A 23,013-nucleotide genomic window follows, 5' to 3' on the forward strand; every position below is an offset into this window, starting at 1 on the left:
TTTTAGTTCCTTTGGTTGCATCGGGATGACACTACAAGCGCGTGATATACATAATTGGGTCTTATATCCTAGCGGTTGGAAGACCACTCTAGGGGTATTTTTCTCAACTATACGAGTATAAATTTTCAGCGTTACTCGGTAGTAGAATGAAAGGCAGATGGAATAGACCATGTAGCTTATCCTAAGTCTCAGGTTACGCTGTAATAAGTCTTCATTTGATGAGGCAATTAATTAATTACACGAGGCAAGAATGTGAAAACTTAAAATGTTTTATTAATATTAATAGTTTGGTACATATCACTTGTAATTTAAGGAAAAATATCTCAAGACAAAACAGAAATAAAATATAGAATAAAATAACATTAGAAATAAAATATAGAATGGGTGTATAATTAAAGTCATGTTAATTTTGTGCCATAGCCAAAAATTAATGAGATTTTAGGATCTCAAGCTGTTTCTTATTAATTCAGTTTATTCAGCTATGGGTTCCTCCTCTTCGAATTCGCCTTCATCGTCAGCCGTGGCCTCCTGGTACTGTTGGTATTCGGAGACCAAATCATTCATGTTGGATTCAGCTTCAGTGAACTCCATCTCGTCCATGCCTTCACCAGTGTACCAATGCAAGAAAGCCTTGCGACGGAACATGGCTGATAATAAAGTAAAGGTACAAAATATGATATGACCTTGGATAACTTTCAAATCCCCAAAATATTAAATTTGGGAAAAAGGGAGGATAAATTTAGTAACCCTATTTACCGGTAAACTGCTCGGAAATTCGCCTGAACAATTCTTGGATGGCGGTGCTGTTTCCAATGAAAGTGGCGGCCATCTTCAGTCCTCTGGGTGGGATATCGCAGACGGCGGTTTTGACGTTGTTAGGGATCCATTCGACAAAATAACTGCTGTTCTTGTTTTGGACGTTTAACATCTGTTCATCAACTTCCTTCATACTCATACGTCCACGGAAAATAGCCGCCACTGTTAGGTAGCGTCCGTGACGTGGGTCGCAAGCGGCCATCATATTTTTTGCGTCAAACATCTGTTGGGTCAATTCAGGGACGGTCAACGCCCGGTATTGTTGGCTTCCTCGGGAGGTCAAAGGGGCAAATCCGGGCATGAAGAAGTGGAGACGAGGGAATGGCACCATGTTGACGGCAAGTTTACGCAAGTCGGCGTTCAGTTGACCAGGAAACCTAAAATAAACCCAAAATAATCGTTGAACACGACGAGATCTTCAAAACGAAACCAATCTCGTCAAAATCGGTCCATAAATAAGATAGATACGATAGGGGTCAAAGTTGATGACCCCCGCGTTTTAGATTTCTTTTTCCGCGTAGCTTCGTTATTTGTCGTCCGATTTGGACAAAATTAAGTTTATTTTGAAGATATTTTCGTGCTATAAACGAACCTCAGACAGGTTGTAATCCCGGACATGGTAGCCGAAACTAAATGATTCAAATCTCCGTATGTGGGTGTGGTCAGTTTCAAAGTGCGGAAACAAATGTCGTAAAGCGCCTCGTTATCTATGCAAAATGTTTCATCGGTATTTTCGACGAGTTGATGGACAGACAGTGTGGCGTTGTAGGGTTCAACTACTGTATCGGAGACTTTTGGAGATGGTACGACGCTGAAGGTGGTCATAATCCTATCGGGGTATTCTTCCCGGATCTTGGATATAAGTAACGTTCCCATTCCGGAACCAGTTCCTCCGCCCAATGAATGTGCCAACTGGAAACCTTGTAGGCAATCGCAACTTTCGGATTCTTTCCTGACAACATCCAGTACGCTATCCACCAATTCGGCCCCTTCCGTGTAGTGTCCTTTGGCCCAATTGTTTCCGGCACCACTTTGTCCGAAGATAAAGTTATCGGGCCTAAATAGTTGTCCAAACGGTCCGGATCTAACTGAATCCATCGTTCCGGGTTCCAAGTCCAATAAAATGGCGCGCGGGACGTATTTACCTCCTGAAAAACAAACCCAAATCGAGGGACAATTAAGTTATTTTTAAAATGGCTGCGCTTTATTCTCCCTTTAATGTTGTAAGTACCGGAAGCTTCATTATAATAGACGTTTATCCTTTCTAACTGGAGGTCAGAATCCCCGTGGTAAACGCCAGTTCCATCGATCCCATGCTCGTCCGAAATAACCTCCCAAAACTGCCAGTAAAACACACATTATATTTTGACAACGAGGGTGTGGCTGCGTCATAGTGTTTACCCAAACCAATACTTCCCATAAACCTAATTATAGTTAAAAATTTATATTTACCTTAGCACCAATTTGATTTCCACATTGTCCAGCTTGAATATGAACAATTTCCCTCATGACTAAAGTTTAACGCTAATTCGACTTAATCGAAATTAAAAAAAAATCGATGATTTTAATAATAGAGTTTGTCGAGCGATACGTCCGTCTACAGCGAAGTTCTACTCTCGTTTGATTCTCGCGATTGCGGTGTCTCCAGACTGAATCGTTTATAGCGCCTGTCCTTTAAAGGAGAAAGGTGATTGGTTGAAAATCAGCTAGGTTGGCAACGAGGACCGACCAGCTGACGCCCGAACCCTGATGATTTAAAAAGGAAAAAACCCTTGTTATGTTAAAAAAAAAACAATTCCATTTAGCCATTTATGGAAGAAGGCTAATCTGGACCCGCATGGTCTGACTCAATTTTAAGGGACTCCCAGAAACGTAGGCGAGTAAGAGATCTTAAAAAAAACCTTGTTTTTCAAATCTTCATCAAGGTTAGGTTCGTAATAAAAATATGACAAGTAAAATTCACAATTCAATAACATTACATACAAAATATGCGCCACAAATTCATGGGTGAATGGAGAAAATTCTGTTAATTGAATTAGGTTCATGTAGAGGTACTAAAATTAATAGTGGTTCACGGAGAAGGATCTATGGTATTAAAATAGAAGACATAGAACAATGGTTTGTAACCTTGGTAACGTGAAATAACAACCGGCTAAACCCTAAGAACCTTTATTGATCCATGTACACGCAGTGAACACTTGAGAAAAAACTGACTAAATACACGGAGGATCTACGTGCCCATTAGTCCTAAGTGAAAATGCTTAATACCAGCTACAAGTTATAATAGACTATTCCATTAACTACTGCAACAGGAATAAATTTCTGCTACTTGAAATCTGGTGTTTGCTTCTCTTGTGAAATTAATTGAATGGTCTATATCAACCTTAACTTCAATCAATAGACTTCTGAATAGCCCGTTTTGGATACTTAAAAATTATTGACATCTATAAACGCCAGAAGATATTTTTGTAACACCATTTTGTCATCGACCTTGAGCTTTCTAATTTGGTTGGACTCCCAAATTTGGTAGTCCTTAATGACTTTCTAACTTACCTTGTGAAAATATCTAGATTGTCTTTTAATTGTTTCAAGAAAAAATACCTGAAAAATAGGCTTAAGTATTAGGCTTAGTAATAATAAAAGAGACCGCGGTTAAATTTCTGCCAAAATCTTTTAATTTATTAGGTATTTGATACGAAAAACGGTAAAAAAAAATTGGAAGAGAAAAGCTGATAGAGTCTGCCACAGTAATTTCAAAAACGAAGAAAACATTTTTGACAAAAGCCATTTTTATTATTTTTCCGTTTTGAATGATTTATTTGGTCGTTAGCCGTGTCCTTAGTCCTCTACTTGACCTTCCTCCTCTTCGAATTCGCCTTCATCGTCAGCCGTGGCCTCCTGGTACTGTTGGTATTCGGAGACCAAGTCATTCATGTTTGATTCGGCTTCGGTGAACTCCATCTCATCCATGCCTTCGCCAGTGTACCAATGCAAGAATGCCTTACGACGGAACATGGCTAGAAGAAAGGTCAAAAGGGTTAAACTATTTAGGCTATTACCTTTAAGGACCGCTTTTAGGGTTTACCAGTGAATTGCTCCGAGATTCTCTTAAAGAGTTCTTGGATGGCGGTACTGTTCCCAATAAAGGTGGCGGACATCTTCAGTCCTCTAGGTGGGATATCGCAAACGGCGGTTTTGACGTTGTTAGGGATCCATTCGACGAAGTAACTGCTGTTCTTGTTTTGAACGTTCAACATTTGTTCGTCAACTTCCTTCATACTCATGCGTCCACGGAATACCGCTGCTACCGTCAAGTAGCGTCCGTGACGCGGGTCGCAAGCGGCCATCATATTCTTGGCGTCAAACATCTGTTGGGTCAATTCGGGGACGGTCAACGCCCGGTATTGTTGGCTTCCTCGGGAGGTCAAAGGGGCAAATCCGGGCATGAAGAAGTGGAGACGAGGGAATGGCACCATGTTGACGGCAAGTTTACGCAAGTCGGCGTTCAGTTGACCAGGGAACCTAAAATAAATCCAAAATAATCGTTGAACACGACGAGATCTTCAAAAAGAAACCAATCTCGTCAAAATCGGTCCATAAATAAGAAAGATACGATAGGGGTCAAAGTTGATGACCCCCGCGTTTTAGATTTCTTTTTCCGCGTAGCTTGGTTATTTGTCGTCCGATTTAGGTAAAATTGGCCTTATTTTTCAGATCTTTCACGCTACCTCAAGCAAGTTGTGACCCCCGACATGGTAGCCGAAACTAAATGATTCAAATCCCCATATGTGGGTGTGGTCAGTTTCAAAGTGCGGAAACAAATGTCGTAAAGCGCCTCGTTATCTATGCAATAAGTCTCGTCCGTGTTCTCAACTAATTGGTGAACTGATAGTGTGGCGTTGTAGGGTTCAACCACAGTGTCCGAGACTTTTGGGGATGGTACAACGCTGTAGGTGTTCATTATCCTATCAGGGTATTCTTCCCTGATCTTGGAGATAAGTAACGTTCCCATTCCGGAACCAGTTCCTCCGCCCAACGAGTGCGTCAATTGGAATCCTTGTAGACAATCGCATCCTTCCGACTCTTTCCTCACAACGTCCAGCACAGCGTCGACTAATTCGGCGCCTTCCGTGTAGTGTCCTTTGGCCCAATTGTTTCCGGCACCACTCTGCCCGAAGACGAAGTTATCCGGTCTGAATAATTGTCCGAATGGTCCGGATCTAACCGAATCCATCGTTCCCGGTTCCAAATCGACCAGGACGGCCCGGGGGACGTACTTTCCACCCGTCGCTTCATTGTAATACACATTTACTCTCTCCAACTGCAAATCCGATTCTCCGTGGTAAGTGCCGCTTGGTTCAATACCGTGCTCGTCCGATATCACCTCCCAAAACTGGAAGATTAAAAAAATAAAACCCAAGCCTTTTTCACGAATTTATTAATAATTCCCAGGAATATTACGCGTCTGTCAAATAGTTCTAACCCAAATACAGAGTTAAGATTTTAACTAGTACTCAGTCTACTTTTCTAATAATTAAATATTCAACAGTTCACGCAGTTGGTAATTGGACAACTGCCTTCTTTGTGGAGTAAGCGGGAGGACCACACCTAAATATGGCGGAAGTCCGTATTGGCGCGGTATGAAAAGCGAGAGGAAGCCATTTGAAATGATTCTTACTATTTTACCTTAGCTCCGATTTGATTTCCGCATTGACCGGCTTGAATGTGCACTATTTCCCTCATATTACAATTAAGTTTATCGGCGCTAAAGAATACTTAAAAGTTAGACAGTAGTCGAGAACTAAAAAAACCCCGCAGCGTTTCAGCTCCGACGCTAACCGGCCAACTGAACTCAGTCTGACAGACCAAGACCCTACACTTCGAAATTCGTGCTATATTCTCCTCTATACCCCTCCGCGGCTAAAGACTACTTTGTACCCCTCCTGCTCAAAGCCGCCCTCACTGCAATGCGCTATACCCCCGGAAAAGCCCTTCTTTATCACACAGACATTGTTGATTCACGTAGAATGCAACGGAATAATACCTTGGCTTCTTTCAAAATTTGGATTTGAACTGGAAAAACTTCAGATGAGATGAACTGTCGCCTTTAGGATGAGCGGAGCCAGTCCAATGAAGTCGATGAAACTAAAGTTTTCCTGTTTAAAAATAACGTCTTGGGTAGAGATTATTATTTGGTCTAATTGTATGAAAGTATGAAAAGGATGTACCAAAAAGGGTGGGTGGTAGGATTGGATGGGCGAAGTTATTAACATTGGAGTGTTTTACGGATGATCCCATTAAATATAAGAAATCGAAAAGCAAAGCTAGTTTAATTAAGGGTCATCCAATGTTCATAACTTATTTAGGGGATTTATTGCCCATAGAACCATCCCACAACATGTACTTCGCTTCTATAATGACACTTTTTAGAACACCCTACATACTTCTAGTTTATTTACTTTTGATGAATATAATGGTCAATTACAGCGTAGTTTAGACTGGACAAAGGAATGCAGAAGATGTTTGTAGGCTTTTATGGTGGTCTATGGTTAGGTTGAATCATTTCTGGTTTTTTTTGTAAAACGTTTTCATAATATTTGGGTTTTAATGAAACTCGAAACATCTGCGAGGTGCACGGAAATTCTTTCATTTCACGTTATTTCGTGATTATGAACATTTTTTTTAAATTTTTATTCAAGAAAGAAGTTTGCATCAATTCATATTTGAACTGGGCAATATTTCGTTCAATTATCGCTGTAATAGTAACATCCACAAAAACAAACTTTTGGGGACTATATTTCAGGCGACTTTATACAAAACCTTCTGACGACAATTGAGTCACTTATATTCCAAAGTCATCCCTTTTCTTAACGTAATTATTTCGCACAATTAGAGCTAATTCAAGAAGGGTAAGACTTTCTTTCCATTCGCTCTATTTTGATGAAAAAATTACCCCGGAACTAGACGACTGGAACCTGTTTAGACTGGCAATCGCTGAAGGAGGAGTGTTACCCAACATCCAAGCTGTCCCTTTGCCAAAGAAGGCCAGTCAGAGTCAACCAACTTCTGGCAAAGCACTGCCAGCAGGGCTTGTTGGGGGCGCATTGAGTTCCCCATCCAACCATACTAATATCTTGGGACACATTCTTTGCTGCTAAGCTGCTAACAGCATATCACCAATGCGACTCCATCTCGCCTCTAGAGTTCAGGGTATTTTCTGGATGTATCAATTTGCAGATAGGTCTAATAAAAGTAGTAGAAGACGCAATAAAAACCACTTTATTTTCCTTTTCACCCTCCCTTTAGAACATATCTTGAAGAAATGATTAATTTAAAGAAAATACTTTTAAGATATGTCAGGTAGAGTTTCTTACCCCTCGTTAATAATAAGAATGACGTAAGATGGGATGGGGGGTGGGGGGTAAAAGAGGTGAGGGCGCTACGTCATGGACTAAGCTTTGCTTTATCCATGGCTACGTGTTCTTTTATTGATCAGTTTTGGTTTTCGTTCGTAATATTTTGTCAGCGTAGTCTATAAATTAATAGGATTAATTTCGTTAGCGTTATGAGCAGACGGACAGAAATGTTCTTTAATTTCTGCTTTAAATGACCGTTAATTATTAATTAAAGTGTTTGGTTCCAGGCACCAAAGAAGGCGCTTGAATCGCGAATCGAGAATGACGTCAATTGTTTGGAGGGGCTTCTAAACTTCTACAGCGCGTGCAGCTCAAGCGTGATGGATTGGGCTGTGGTTAGTCTCTCGCCCTGACGTGACGTCATAAACGGTAGTTTGAGTTAGAAAGTTACCTGAAGTTCCGCGGCTTAACTTTATCCTCGGCCTAACTTAGTAAAAACGTTTTTAACCTGAAATTTAATGTTATCATTTGAAACATATACTTCACATCGTTAACGGAAAGGTTTCACCGTTAAATTTAGGTAAGATTATTTTAATTTATTGTCCAGTTGGCCACCTTTAGGAAGCTATTGAATAAACGTCATACCCTTCTATCTCTTAGCTCAGTGTCATCCCCCCTACCAGTAGCGTACAGTATCCCCTCTTACAAAAGCGCGCCTAGAGGGAGGGATACACCGTCTACTCCCCTCTCTACCGACACTACTCTATTGTGGGAATTTTAATTTTTACTAAATTGACTGGGATAAACTCATTTTTTTCAGGGGTGTATGGGCTTTGTTTAGGATGGGGTGTCCGAATCCGAGGTGGGAAGGTAGTATTTAATGACTTGATGGTGCAAAATTTGCATTTTCCTTGGAATGCGAGGGAATTGCATAATCGTAGGATACTTTTAGGTTGTTGTCTTTGGAGGGTTATCGACGTCGTTAGGCGCCGTTGGATCTGATAGGATTTGTCACCCATCCTTGGATCCATCTCTGGCTTAATTTTCTATGACCACTGGATAACAATGGAGACAACTGCACTGAGGAAGTAGTATAAATAGTGCGCGTTTTTGGAGACAACTGCACTGAGGAAGTACTATAAATAGTGCACGTTTTTGGAGACAACTGCACCCCAAAAGTGTTGTTATAAATTGCGCGCGTTTTTGTGGAAAACTGCACCCATTTCAGGATTCAGAAACTATAGGGAGCTAACAGTTCTGATTCTGAAACGTCACACCCTTCTATCTCTTGCTGGAGTTTCATCCCCCCTAACAGTTGGAAACAGTATTCTACGCGCAAAAATGCCAACCAGAGAGGGGCTGCGTGACGTCAGACTATCTCTTCCCCCTAGCCAGTTGTTAGCTCCATATGGTAAACCTCAAGAAGCGTTATATCATATTGCGCGTTACGTCTGCGGAGCTCGAAGCCATCGGCAACACGGACAGCTGAGTCTATTACCGCTCTTTGAACATTTTGACTATACAACAATCAATGGAAGAAAATTACAGCCAGCAAGTTTCGCGCGCATTTGTGAACAAACTAGTTTTAGACATAATCAAGTAACTTTTCATCATTGATCTATCGCTTACATAATTTACATCCGAAAAGGGTAAGCATTTTTTGACAAATTTTGTGACGTTGCATGTCCGACGATAGGCTAGTTTTCGTTGTCTATTGTTAGTTTGTGTTAAACGCGAGAATCTAATTCTCCCTATTATTTTAAGAAGGGGTTTTAGTAAACACGTATTTTGGCACCGGGTTCATTTGGGTTTAAGAGTGCATTTCTCTTCTTTGTTGGGGTTGGTAACGGGGCCTTGACTTTAACGCTACTACTTGTTGAATCCTGTATTATCATACATCGTCTTAGTGACCTTTAACCCGCGTACTATGACTTTACAACGATCAAGGGATTACACGCTAGTGTTTATCCCCTCGTTTAACCCATTTTTTTTCTTTTTTCGCCTGGCTTTTCAAGTTATTAAAATCGCTCGTGGTTGAGTGGCTTCGATTCGATCTGGAGCCTCTAAGAGTCAAGCCTCATTTGTGCCACAAATTCCGAGCATCGCCTTTGAAGGCAAAGGCTTAATTTTTTTCCACCTTCATTTGGGACACGCGGGGTCAGGCCGAGGGCGAGGGGGGGGGGGTTGATAATTAGGGAAGAGCTCGGATCATTAAGCACTGCAAGCTTCGACCACTTATACCCAGAATTCCCCACCTTCGAAGCGAGAATATCTAAAAAAGCGCCATCTTTTTTTCTTTTTGGATTAAATATTTTCACCTCTTCCAGAGGCATTTTGGTTTTATATTTTTCAAGAGAAGTTGACACGATATCGTTAAGAAGAGTTCAAGTGCATGGTAGTTGTTTTGCAATAGATCATTCCATTAATTCCAAAAGAGAAGCCAACATCAAACATGGGCGGGGGAGATCGTCTTCGTGGGTACCGCCATGAAGTACCGCTAGAGGCAGCGCGAGTTGATTAGCCCCCCCCCCGCCACGTGAACTCCGCCTGGCGTTGCATCTTGGTTGGCGCGAGGAAGAACAACCTAAGGGGGCGTTCTCCCAACCCTGCTCGTTGGTTTGTCCTCGAGTAATTAATAAAGTTGTCTATCAGGAAAACTAACTTAATTGTAATATGGGAAGATGGGGTCAAAGTTCAAGGTGCAACCAAGAATCTAGTTTACGAGGGAGAAGATATAAATTCGCCACTTTTCTAGCTTTATCTACAGCCCAAACGTAGGTCCGGAGTTAATCCCCGCCTCTAAATTCCAACCAGCAGTCCAGCATCTCATTGGTTATTGAAAACTCACGTCAGCGCGACGCGAATGACGAAAATGACGTATTTTCCGACTGAGGAGAGGCGAAATAGCCTGGCGGCCTCCTTTTACGCCCCCTTGTATTTTGAAAGGGGGACTGGGACTATACCGCGAGAATACTTAGGCATCTTATATTTACCTTCTCCCTAGCAAACTAGATATCGCTTCTTTGTGCAACATTTGCGAAAGAACAAATTACGCGTGTTTATAGTAAAACATAGCTGCCAGATACCTTTTTTGTGTGGTTATTACGTATCCCGTTCAAGTCGACTTACTTAAGGATGTGGTACGTGTTGGGACTTGGCTAACTTTTTCTTTCTTCTACCCCCCCCCCCCCCCAGTCTTGATTATTGATTCAATTTCTCCTTTCTTTGTTCGACGTTTTTCTTGAATTTTTTTCTTTTTCAATATTCTTTTTTATATTTTCGACACCCACTCATTTCGTTTTCACCCGTTTTTTCACTAAAGATAAAAAAATTCTTCCTCGCTACTATTATAAAAAATTCCTAGTTTCTTCTATGAAAGTCTTTGGTAACCCCATTTTTAAGATGACTCCAGTAGCCCAGCTTCTTCCTTAACCAACTTGAGGCGAAAAATTTAAAAGATAAAAAAAGATAGAATTAGAATAAATTTATTTACAATTACGGAAATTGAATCTCAATATTTTATCGAATAATCACGGTTTCTAGTTTTTTTTTGCTCTCTCTCTTCGGTTTCATCGATTTTACCATAAGTTTATAAGATAAATCCATAAGTGTGACACTTCTTATACTTCGTAATGCTACTGAGAGACTTACAACTGAGAGCTAGTTCGAGAACGACAAGCGAGAATTTCACGTCTACACTCGGTGTTAATCTAGCTGTACTAAGCCTTTGACAGCGACTCACCAGACGTCGCTTTACCTCGAAGGCTCGAATCTATGACCTACGTCATTCACTTCATGACAAGCTCCAGTTTGTAACCAGTGACAAACTTGGTAATGCTAGGGACTTACAACTCGAGCTAGTTCTAGCAGAATGACAAGCGAGAATTGAAGTCCTACACTCGGTTAATTTTGCAGAACTTCCATCTAAGTCCTATTTAGTCTGTACTGAGCCTTGGACAGCGCCTCACCAGGCGTCGCTTTACCTCTAATCAATGACCTACGTCATTCACTTCATGACAAGCTCCAGTTTGTAACCAGTGACAAACTTATGGAAGGAACATATCTTATGAACTTATGATGTTAGTATTTATACATAGCCACGTTCTTAAAAACCCTATAGAGTATTAATAGAAGATAAAATTTAAATCGACAATGGACTTAATTCAAACATAACTTGAAAATGGCCCCCCTTAATTTTTGACACACATTTCAGATACACCCTGTATTTATTTGGGCCTTTACTGAATGAATGAATGAATTCTGATTTTTAAATGAAAATTGAACGAAATGATTTTATTTATTATTTATATTAGAAAAGTAACACGAATGTTTTCAAAGTAACACTCTCTAGAACACTTTGTTGTTTTATTTAGGTTTTTTTTCATATATATTTATTTATTTGTTTGTATGTTTGTTTTTTCTTACGAACACTCGTGTTCTTGTCTCCGAGGAAGACTAATTGAGATTATTATTATTATTGTTGTATCGGCCACTTTGACGATAAGTTGGTGCCGTTGTCCAATCCGCCTTTCACCAGCTTATAAAATCAAATCCTTAATTAATAATGGCGAATTTTCGTTGAAATAGCCTGTTCAACTCTAAAATCAATTAAACAATTCGCGAATTGTTTTTTATCTTCTTTGAACTCTAATTAATGTCCAACGTTACGTATCTCGCATTGACTTACACAACGGGATCTGAAATTTCTTAGACCGTCACTTAACAAAACATGGCTGACAGTTTTCACTTTAGAATTGTTTTCGAGCAGCACATTTTAAAGAGATTTAAACCGTTTAGTTTTTATTTTTTTACCCCTTTGAAATTAAATTAAAAATTCCCGAATAACTAACTGACTGTCCAATTAGAGACGTAGACGCGATGGGGGTCCGACATTTACACGATAGCTATTTCAGAAACATAACGAAATTAAAGAGCAAATCGTGAAATGCTATTGAAATTGCGACAATATATTTGACCAAAAGTGTATAGATATAAACAAAAAAAGTACACTTCGTTGACACTTGCTCGCGCCGTGTAATATGAGAAGCCAGGCTCTTTGATCCCAGAATCGTGTCGACCCCCGTTTACCTTCACGACCGTGGCACCGTGAATAGGCTCATAAAGTAGCAGATGCTAGCTCTAGTACCAAAAATTAACGTTTGGATCGCCAGTATCATGTACTACTTTCTATAAACCTGTGACGTCAAGAAGCTCTGATTGGTTAGTTTTTGTAGGCGGTTGAGCGGAGGGTAATTTGCTCCTCAGTTTACATGGCGTCTACAGTCAAAGGCAGGGAATTGTTTATCTAGTGTACTTTTTGTATTTATACCTATATACTTTTGATTTAACTAAGTAACTGGAAAAAATCTCGAAATCTTGGTTGTAATTTTGATATTGCTTTATGGTAAATGTCGGATCCATTGGTTAGGCGCTCCCCTTTTGTTATTGGTTAGCCAACGTACCAATCAAAAACTTCCAAAGTATAAATAAAAGTTTAACGGTTTCTTTACGTTTTGATATGTGCGTAGCCTTCATTATCTTATAAAATATACCTTTAATATATCCATTTCGTTCCACTGACTTGAAAATTCAAACTTGCTGTTTTTTTAATTTTTAATTCGTTCGTTATTGCGTCTGTTGCACTGACAACTTATTTTGATAGGAAGAACGGGAAGGACGGGAATATCTTTGACACTGATTGGTCAATGGCGCGTGACGTCGTTTCCCCGTCTTTATTGCAATTGGCTCATTTATTTATTGTCCCTTTGTTTTTGACAAGCGCCTAGGTCGGGTTTTTGTGTCGTTTTTTAATTCATTTATTATTAGCATTTCTTTTTTTGAGGTTTTAAATAACGCTTGAAAAAACAATTAGTATAATTTAACGGTGCGTTAACACTGTTTTTTTTAATTGCGAAGTTAAACGAATTGACCTGAAAAACGCGTAAGGTTAATGCCTTGTTACGTAACTAAATTTATCAGGTTTTTAATAATTTATTTTTTTTGGGAATTAAGTTTACCGATTAAAGGTTAGGCCAAGAAGCGATATCTAGTTTACTAGGGAGAAGGTATAAGATGCCTAAGTATTAGCACGCCATAGTCCCAGTCCCCCTTTCAAAATACAAGGGGGGACGTAAAAGGAGGCCGGGCTATTTCGCCTCTCCTCAGTCGGAAAATATGTAATTTTCGTCATTCGCGTCACGCTGACGTGAGTTTTCAAGAACCAATGAGATGCTGGTTGTAATTTAGAGGCGGGGATTAACTCCGGACCTACGTTACGTTTGGACTGGAGATAAAGCTGGAAATGTGGCGAATTTATAGCTTCTCCCAAGTAAACTTGATATCGCTTCTTGGTTAGGCGATACACATTGGATTTTAAATCCAAAACATTCTTAAAGTCGTCATTTGATTTTTAATTCTTTTCATTCAAGATCAGACGATGTTTAATTTTTTTTTATTTTTCTTTTAACGAATATTCCGGTGCTGTTGTTATTTCCATGTCGTTTAACTTGATGCCTTCGAATTTGTTTTATTATTATTTACTTATTTTTTTTTATTCCTAACAACTTAATATTCTTTTAATTACAATAAAATAATTAGTTTTTTCCGAAGATGAATTAAAACGAATATAACGCGTTTGAGAATAAAAAAAAAAGAAACTTGTCAGAAATATGAAGAATATATACAATATTAACTGCGCTGGACATACCATATATTTACACGAATTTTTTTTGTTTTATACAAAATTAGGCCTAACCATTTTGCGAATCGATTCATCTTTCTCTTTGAATCAATATCTAAGAAGAGAATGCGAGGTTAGGGAGGAGAAAATGAGATGTTGCTAGAATACGCCGAAGTTATTACTAGTTTGGTTAGCAATATCATAAGTTTATAAGTGATATATTCCATAAGTATGACACTACCCATACTGCGTAATGCTACTGAGAGACTTACAGCTCGAGCTAGTTCGAGAACGACAAGCGAGAATTGCATGTCTACACTCGCTTAATTTCGCAGGACTTCCATCTTTGCCTTTGATAGCGCCTCACCAGGCGTCGCTTTACCCTGAATCTATGACCTACGTCATTCACTTCATGACAAGCTCCAGTTTGTAACCATGACAAACTTATGGAAGGAACATATCTTATGATCTTATACAACAGTAAACGAGGGAAGAGGTTTTTCCACTAGTTCTAGCTTAGAGGACAGAGGTGAAATGGACTATAACGTAGCCTCTGTTGCAACCGCCCATCTTAGGAACGGCAACTAAGTCCACCCAGTATCGTCTGTGGGGTTTTTTTAGGTCGTACCTGGTACGAAACGTCCACAATGCCACCTGTATCTTATAAATAGAAGCTAATTCGTGAGAACTAGGTTATATTTTTAAATGGCGCTAGGTGGCAGCACTTAACAACAAGGGGCGTGACTTTCAAAGCCCACTAACATTCTACTCCATCACACCTCTCCTTCAAGGTTCTACGATATCTATAGGCTAGATAATCCATCGAATCGCGAGTAAATATGAGGACGATAACTAGCAGTTGAAGCGATTTTCCTGAGGGAACAATATTAGCGCGTCATCTATTGGTATACTATGGAATTAACAACCGTTCTCCCTTTTCTCCTCCCTGCTTAAACTCGCTATTATAGTCTATTGAAATTTCAGCTGTCAAGTGTTCTTGGCTGAAATACCTCTATAATAGAATTGCATTAATAATGTGAAAAACCAACCTTGAAAATGAGTAGAGTTTGACACGGAAAAGACATCTTTTCTATCGAAATTTTTACCCATTCCAAGGTTAGTTTCAACAGGAATGCATACAGCTAATTGGAATCATCGTGTTCCCATATCTACCACGTTAATTCTAAGGCGGGTTTTGTGGGCCAGGTTTGAAAATTTACTATACGTCACGCTGGTCTCACATTTCCGACGTCTTTCTAACTGCGATTTCATTGGATGGTAGCAACACGTGTTCCTAGGCGCGTCCGCGCAAGGTTCAACGCGCAGGAAATGTCTACACAATGATTCCGATTGGCTATATGTAGTCCTGGTTTCAACTGTAGCAATTTAATGTAGTATCATTCCCGAAGGTTATCAGCGCTAGAATTACTAAAATAATTGGCAAAAATGATCGGTAATTTACAGAAATATTTTTGATAATTAACTACTCGCGTCTCTCTACACTCGGGCAAAGTGGTCAAGTGAGTCTGCGAAACTAACCATATTTCCGGCTCACTCTAGAGGTTTACCTCTAGAAGGTGAAGGTGTAAGCCCCAAACTGACCAACCAAATTGTCCTCTAGACGGCCATGCCCTCTGAGAATTAATTGTACAATACTTTGTTCGGAACGATTCCCGAAATTACGAATGTGTGGCGGGCGCAAACTTTAAACAAAGATGACCTCGAGTGACCATTTACAAACTGGACTATCGGGGAAGGGGGAAGGATATATTTACACGTTTATTAATATTCTTCATACGCAGTTTTGTCTTAATGAATTGACCAGTGAATGACAATTTTATCAATTTATTCCTTTTGACGCTGACCCTTAATCTGATTGGTTAATTTAATAATATCACAATTGCCGTTATTAACGTCACGAAAAATGGATAATTGAACGACGAGACGCAATCGTCCTTGGAACTGGCCGCTGAAAGAATACCGTAAAATAATTAGAAATGGGTAATTACGCCTAAATATGTACTATAATACAATTAGTTCCTCTCTCCTTCGACTTAGTTAATAACGTTGCGTTAGTTAAAAGTATAATACCTTCTGGTTCGGGTTGGTTTGGCAAGGGCTGAATGTCCAGTCTCGGCTCCTTGGTCAGCGTGTCGTCGGCCATCCCGAAATTGATCTCTGAGATACAGCGGAACATTTAAATAAACCAAAAATATTTGTTTGATAAGTAATTTTCAACGGTTACGGTGCAAACTCAATCTCTAACCAATGAGCGACCTCGGGAATAAATGCTCCCATTGCCGGTTTGAAAGCGTCACGTGGGATTGCCATGGCTAACTGGTTAGAGTTCTCTATGATGGTTTAAATCTCAAAAATAACCTAAGTTACACGAATTACCGTTAATTCTTTGAGTTTTGGTCGTGGAAGATTCCTTGCCATTTTGAAAAGGGACGTGGATTTCTGAAAGAAAAAAAAAACCCGCCAGTGTGTCATGCATTACGCAAACTATAGCTTGGCGTATGATATCCAAATTATTTACTGACCGTATAGTCTGATGGATCCCTCTGTGGATCCGAGTGAATTTTTGGCGAAGCACTTGTAGGTGCCAAAGTCGTCGGTTCGGACGGCTCTGATGGTCAACTTCATGTGTATCTTGTAAGTCTTGTCTTTGATGGCCAGCGAATACTTGTCGCTGCTAACGATCATGTCGCCGTGGTCACGCGTCCAATAGTTGATCGACATCGGGTAGGCTTCCGTGTGACAGTCCAGAGTCACTTCGCCACCTACCGGCGCGCCAACCAACTGGTTCGGAATCCAGATCATAGGCGGAACTAAAGCGAAATAAAATTCGCCAAAAACTTTTACTCTCGGACAAGATTTAAATGGAAATTATTGTTTAAATTCTTAATCTCGAAATTTCATAAGAAAATAAGTGTCTTTGAATGCCTTTTTTGGACAAACCTAGCTTGCCGCTCAACAGCTATAATCAAATAAGGGAAGGATTTCTAGGGATTTTTACTGTATATATTCTGAACTTTGAAAAGTTCTGCCTAATTTTAAGTGATTAACCTCTCTCTCTTAAATAAAAAGGTTAATTTAAGAAAGAGAATTTCTAGAAAGAAAAAAGGTAAAAATACTTCACGTTGGCTCATTAGGAATTTGAAACGTTTGATTAATTAACGCCTCCCAATTAACCGACCTACCAACCAGCCTCGATAGTTCGGGAGCCAAAAATACTTCAAGGCTTAGGCTTACGTCACTTATAGACCATTTCATTAATTACAGATGAGCATCAAGTACCACAGGGACGGGGGAGGAGGTCATCATCTGGGCGCCAAGAAGCACAGCTTCGCTAGAGGCAATGCGATTCGGCTAGCCTCTCGTTGCCTCTTGGCGCCAATGAAATAACCTAAAATTGTGTCCCTTTGTTTATCTGCACGTAATAAATAGAATAGTCTATAGTTCTGAAAACAGAATGTTCAAAGTCACTGATTATATGAATAATCTCGGCTCTCGGACTGGCTATCGAAGTTTAATCCTCGTTATTTCTTTTTTTTTTTAAATCGATTTTAACAAAAAGATCTCGTGCATTTTCTTTCAAAAGACGCGCCTTTTTAAAAAGTTGAAAAGCCCGCGCGCCGTCCTTTTGTTTCAAGGGGTCGCGCACGTTTCTAAATCTCTTAGCGAAATAAGAATGAGCTCGAATTCCGGCCGGAAAAGCTATATTTTCATTGTGAAAGGGACTCTTTCTTACCGCGACTGAAGCCTTAATCTTAATTGCGTCAAGATTAATTGGCCCTTCAAGATTTTTGCCCCGGCGCCTTGAAACTATGCCCCCCTGAGAATAAGCCTTGCCCTTAGGGACCCGCCGCAACTATAGATGGCATTCTTGAGAGTAACAACAACCACCCTCATTCAATCTTCAAAGGGAGAATGAAATGATCGGGAAGCATTTAGATTGGTAATCGTTTACAAAACTTGGGTTAATGTTGCGTAAAATTGACATGTTAAGCCTTATTTTATTTATCAACCCCGCCATCTTACATAAAATTAGAGAGCCACGTGGCATGGTAAACCCTACAGGTGATGGTAGCGCAGGGAGAGCATTTTGTCGATATAAGGCCAAGGGAAGATAAGAATTCTGGTACATCAAGGCCATTCTAAATTTCACGGCACCGTTTACATAAACGTCGGACGCAACGCAATGCAGTACAGGCGAAGGCAAAGCGACTCCCTGCCTTTGCCTGTACTAAATTGCGTTGTGTCCGACGTTTATGAATTCCACCATAAAGCTACCATCGTATGAAGTCCTTCGAAATTTCAAAGCGTTGATTAAAGGTAGGCGCTGGTAAAATGGTGGAAGTAAGTTAGATGAATTCCCCCTTAACACTCTGATCTATTATTCCCGGATGTTCCGATTCGAGCCTGGAAAGGAAACGTGCTCCAGGAGTTCAGGTCCTATCGGGGGGGGGGTAGGGGTTGGAATGAAGAGATTGGTTTGGGAAAGACTATCCTCATTAGGCTAATTAGGGTTTCATCCCCTTCACCCACATTTCCTTAACCTCTGAGCCCAAGACGTCTTTTCAACTGTTTCAAGTCGCATCCGATACTCGATCCCGTATCTACGTTCGTTCAAAACCTTTTGGCCGCTATCTTTTTGTTTTTGCAAGAACTTAGCTCCGGTTCTTCGTTACTACGTGTGTGTTAGTGTAGCCGCACCTTCGCTAAGCCTTACATTTTTCGTTCGTTAATGCGTAGGAGACTCGGTAGCTCGGGCTTCATTTTAAAATCGTCCAACGATTTAAAATAAAAATCAATGGTCGGAGTTTTAGTTAATCGCTATTAAATCCCAGTAGGATGAAATTTTATTCAACAAATGTGTTCGCTTTCAGATTAAGAAAGTATAGGCGCCATCAAGGGATAGTCGCCTGCAATATACCATAGAGGTAAAGATACGGGGTAAAAACTCCACCTTCCATCTCGCTTTTTGGTGGCGCCTGGCGCTGTAGCCAGTGCCCAGAGAAGGCAATGTATCAATCCCCATATGTCCTGATACGGAGGGTTGCCTACCCAATTTTTTTACGTCTAAAATGTCTATAGACACTTTTCAAAGGGGGGAGGGGCAGAATCGTCAGCTAGAAGTAGGGTTAATACGGAACATTGACGACAAAGACGTGGTTAGATTTTGCTTCAACAGTTACCAGAAGCAGGGATAGATTTAATTTTAGAAGTAGGAATGGAGAACAGAGTAATGTGGGCGCGCGTCAAAGTCACGGACCCCCTTCCCGGGACGGAGGGGTATGAAAGAAGAGGCGGGTCATAGCGACAGAGGTAAAAATGAATTACGTATTTTTCGCCGTCCCCATCAGCAACGTCATCAAATGTAGTTTAAAACTGAGCCAATAAGATAATTTAAACTTTTAGTTACGTGTTGCAGGGAGGGGCTCTTTACTGGGCTATGAGTCGGACTGAAGTAAATACTAACCGTTCCCCATTCCTACTTCTAAAATTAAATCTATCCCTGCCAGAAGTCTTTTTTGTTTCGAAGCCGTATCTGCGGCAGTCTTTGTTGTCCAAGGTGCTCAAACCTAGCAGACTACCTACGTACCGACTTGTTATATTTCTCATCATCTCGCTTTTGGCTATGGAACAAACTGGGCGACTATCTATTTGAGTACAGGCGATCGAGTGGGATCCAAATCGTCTCTTAAGAGTCAAAAACCAATTTGAATCTTTTTGCTAATTGAATGGGGGAATGGGGATTCTGGGGCCGCACATTCTGTTTGTGTCTGATAGCGTCAAGGGATTTAAGTAATTCCCCCTCACTGCAATTTAGCCAAAGTAGGTTTTTCTGTTCAATTCAATTCAATCATTGACTGTAATATCTACAAAAATAATTTTCGAAAAAAAGAAAAAAATGTTTTGGAATCTCTAGTTTTGATTTTGGATTCATGCAGTGTAGTTGCTTAAGGGTTGCCTAAATACCTGGGAAATCTGGAATTGTCAGGGGGTCGGGAAATTTTAAAAATTGTCACTAATTTCTGTTTAAAGTCAGAAAATTTCGGAACTATATAGTTCCGAAATTTTAACCGTAATAACGCTATAGTTATTGTTTAAATTCAGTTCTATCGCTTCTCTTCAATTAAAAGTGTATAACTTGCTCAGGGAAAATAACTTTAGATAATCAGGGAAAACCTTGGGAAATCAGGAAAGTTTTGAATTAAAAACTTCTCAAATTAATATTTTGAAATGAAAATATAAAGATAAATTAACAATTTATTTATTTAATTTATTAAATGTTTGTTTTGATGAGAATATATGGGTTATACTCTTTGTGATACGCTTTTGCAAGCTTGGATTTACGTTGAATTTCCGTAGACAACGCGTGTTTTTTTGGTTCTTCCAAGGTCGCGAACAAATATATATATATATATTTATAAAGTGAGTGGGTTTAACCGTATGCCGTCGTAAGGTATCAAATATGAAATAAGATGCCCTACTACTAAGCCACCAGATTCAATAAGGCATCTCATAGACAAAAAACCCCCGTTTCTATATGTATAGACTGGCAGCAAACACTTAATATTAAGACAAAACTCGCGGAGCTCTAGAGATAGAACGAATGTCGACAATAGAGAGATGTCATTTAAGTGAGTTGTGAGTATTACATCACATCCTGCCAAGTCTTAATTTACTATACTTCTGGCATCCATATTGGGATGTATTTATTGACTTCCGGTATACAGAAAAGTGGTGTATTGAGGAGGATGTGCAAATTGTGCCTTGTTCTAGTAAGAAGATGATGTCTATAGGCATTGCTTTAAAGGGTCTGTAAAGTATCGGCGGACCGTCACAATCCCCGGGGGTGAACAAAAGTCACTCCTTCGAGCAAAAGCAGCGGGGGTCTCAGACTCTTCGGGGTGAGGACTGGGGAAACGTTGAAGCCGGGCAGCTCACAACCAATCACAAGAGAGGGGAGGGGGTCGGTTGACTTAAAAAAAAACACTCAACGGTCCGAATCAACTACAAATAGAGCTATCTCAGTTGTGACGTCAGTGCCTAGGTAAAACGTCTCGGGCGTAGCTTTGGTAGGCGCGGCCATGTTTGGTACCACTTAGGTTCTATGGACAAATAGCATGGGTGACGTCACACTAAAGCAAGTAGTCCACTTAGCCTTGCGAAACCGTATCGTTACCGTTTTAAGTTCGTAATTCATCCGAAAGAGGGCGCCCATTACCTAAGTCCGAAAGCATCGTTTAAGAAACGTTATCAGATGGCGTTCTGTTCGTATTTCGATACGTGACGTTACGTTAACCACGGAGCTTCTATTTACAGGGAGAGGAAACTCGAACTTTCCCCCCCTAGCCCTTAGCGTACCTCGGTTCTGCGCAACGCTTTCGCTCCTCGCGCGCACCCTGAGCCCATGTAAACAAAGTCTGACGTCATTTTCTTGGTGGAACTTCAATTCCTTGCCATTAAATGATGATTTGTACCGTGAATCGCTTCTGCAGCTACGGTATACACATTTCTCCTCATTCCGACTTGTGCAAACTATTAGCCTGGAATCGCAGTCCATTCAAAATTTAAAAATTAAACCTACAAAACACCAAGGCTTATGCCTTTCAACGAACGAGTGAAGGCGGCCATCTTTTTTGTTTACATAGGCTCCCCTTTTTTGCCAGCGAAAACCGAGGGGGGTTAAAATATGTGCCCCTTTTTATGGACAAATAGTGTCTACGTTTTCTAAGAGCGTTTTACAGTACTAGAGGGGGATGAAGTTTCCTCTCCCTGTAAATAGAAGCTCCGTGCGTTAACGATACGGTTTCACAAGGCTTAGTGGACTACTTGCTTTAGACTTCTTAGATAGCTCTATTTCATAGTTCCGTTGTAAAGAAACCTTGAATTTTGACCAGGCCGTGCGTGCCCTTTTGACTGGGCTGCGTCGGTATGTCTAGGTATGATTAGTCTATGATAGACGGAAGAGCGTCTATTTTTTGTTTTATATTTCCATCTCGAGATCAAGGTAGGAAAGTATCGGAAATCCGGGCGGACTTTGAGTCGAAGCCGCGATGCTGTACTCTTATAGCAGAGCGGAGTGCATCGCCTTTATTTATCGAGATGGACGACGAAGAAAATCATTTCCTTCATTCATATTACATTGCCAGACTAAATCTATCTAGAAGACTTACATTCCTTCCAAGTTTTCCTATTGACCATTGACCGTCTCGATTTCATATATTATACCAAGAAGCGATATCTAGTTTATTAGGGAGAAGGTATGAATTCGCCACATTTCTAGCTTTACCTCCAGTCAAACGTAGGTCCGGAGTTAATCCCCGCCTCTAAATTACAAGCAGCATCTCATTGGTTCTTGAAAACTCACGTCAGCGCGACGCGAACGACTAAAATTACGTATTTTCCGACTGAGGAGAGGCGAAATAGCCCGGCCTCCTTTTACGTCCCCCCTTGTATTTTGAAAGTGGGACTGGGACTATGGCGCGCGCATACTTAGGCATCTTATACAGTCTTCCTGGTAAACTAGGTATCGCTTCTTGATTATACCAAGGAGTGTCTACTTTATACTGGAGTACAAATAAAGTGTTTTTATTGCAGATTTTAATAGATATGTTGAGTTTACGACTTTTTTCAATTTCCCATTCCGATATTGTATTTTATTAGAAAAATCTCAGAGAAGTTAAGATTGTAATCGGGCTTTAAATGTACTTAGTTTCGTGGGTAAAGGGAGGGGTGTGTTACTTAAATTCCATTCAAAGGCGGCTGTCGGCCGTCGTGTCCGCGTCCGTCTTGTAAAAGAAGATTAATTGAAATAGAGCACCGCGAGGAATTCTGGGAAGGGGAAGCGTGGGCGGTGGCGACGGTGATTAGCGCGCTCGCGCGGTCTGATATTGTCCGAGCACGCGGGATAGATGCCCGTTTTTCCGGCGCTTAACAAATTGGCAAGTAACCCCCCCCGCTCCCTTCCCTTCCCTTTTTCCAAAAATCGATTGAACTCATTTTGGATGAAGTTTTTTATAAACGATCCGATATCCCTTCAAGAGCAGTTTACATTAACTAACAACCTTGAAGCTCAAATTTTTACGTGCCTTTTTTAAAATTTAGAAAGAAAAATACCAAGAAGTGATCTAGTTTATTAGAGAGATG

The 23,013-nt window shown here is 40.3% G+C and overlaps 3 protein-coding genes across 6 annotated transcripts in view; all 3 read right to left on the reverse strand.

Moving 5' to 3' along the window:
• Positions 1-126: 126 nt before the first annotated feature.
• Positions 127-2,449, reverse strand: LOC149651329 (tubulin beta chain-like). The gene is made up of 5 exons (XM_089848203.1): positions 2,269-2,449; positions 2,048-2,156; positions 1,409-1,964; positions 757-1,193; positions 127-647 (listed from the first exon to the last, which is right to left on the reverse strand). The coding sequence occupies exons 1-5, from the start codon at positions 2,323-2,325 to the stop codon at positions 472-474; spliced, it is 1,335 nt and encodes a 444-aa protein (XP_089704329.1). The 5' UTR covers positions 2,326-2,449; the 3' UTR covers positions 127-471.
• A 1,019-nt stretch (positions 2,450-3,468) lies between these two features.
• On the reverse strand, positions 3,469-5,681 carry LOC149651330 (tubulin beta-4B chain). The gene is made up of 4 exons (XM_089848204.1): positions 5,503-5,681; positions 4,545-5,209; positions 3,902-4,338; positions 3,469-3,833 (listed from the first exon to the last, which is right to left on the reverse strand). Exons 1-4 carry the CDS (start codon positions 5,557-5,559, stop codon positions 3,655-3,657), a joined length of 1,338 nt encoding a protein of 445 aa, XP_089704330.1. The 5' UTR covers positions 5,560-5,681; the 3' UTR covers positions 3,469-3,654.
• Positions 5,682-15,680: 9,999 nt separating this feature from the next.
• The window catches only part of LOC149651331 (protein amalgam-like), an 86,019-nt gene continuing 78,686 nt past the window's right edge, over positions 15,681-23,013 (reverse strand). For all 4 annotated transcript variants that reach the window (XM_089848206.1, XM_089848207.1, XM_089848205.1 and 1 more), the window contains 4 exons: positions 16,395-16,682; positions 16,249-16,311; positions 15,943-16,029; positions 15,681-15,820 (listed from right to left, as the gene is read on the reverse strand). In XM_089848206.1, the coding sequence (XP_089704332.1) occupies positions 15,732-15,820; positions 15,943-16,029; positions 16,249-16,311; positions 16,395-16,682 (527 nt within the window). In that variant the 3' untranslated portion in view covers positions 15,681-15,731. The remainder of the gene's footprint in view (positions 15,821-15,942; positions 16,030-16,248; positions 16,312-16,394; positions 16,683-23,013) is intronic.

This window comes from Phalangium opilio, unplaced genomic scaffold (genome assembly GCF_054372755.1).
Source record: "Phalangium opilio isolate 3A_F unplaced genomic scaffold, DU_Popi_V2 ptg000082l_1, whole genome shotgun sequence".
In the NCBI taxonomy this organism is placed as follows: domain Eukaryota; kingdom Metazoa; phylum Arthropoda; class Arachnida; order Opiliones; family Phalangiidae; genus Phalangium; species Phalangium opilio.

Coding starts and splice junctions, on each gene's coding strand:
- LOC149651329 (XM_089848203.1), bottom strand. CDS start 2,325: ATGAGGGAAATTGTTCATATTCAAGCTGGACAATGTGGAAATCAAATT. Junction 2,157..2,268: donor GAAATCAAATTGGTGCTAAG/GTAAATATAAAT, acceptor TTTTACTGGCAG/TTTTGGGAGGTTATTTCGGA. Junction 648..756: donor AATTTCCGAGCAGTTTACCG/GTAAATAGGGTT, acceptor CTTTATTATCAG/CCATGTTCCGTCGCAAGGCT.
- LOC149651330 (XM_089848204.1), bottom strand. CDS start 5,559: ATGAGGGAAATAGTGCACATTCAAGCCGGTCAATGCGGAAATCAAATC. Junction 5,210..5,502: donor GAAATCAAATCGGAGCTAAG/GTAAAATAGTAA, acceptor TTAATCTTCCAG/TTTTGGGAGGTGATATCGGA. Junction 4,339..4,544: donor GGGGTCACAACTTGCTTGAG/GTAGCGTGAAAG, acceptor GATTTATTTTAG/GTTCCCTGGTCAACTGAACG.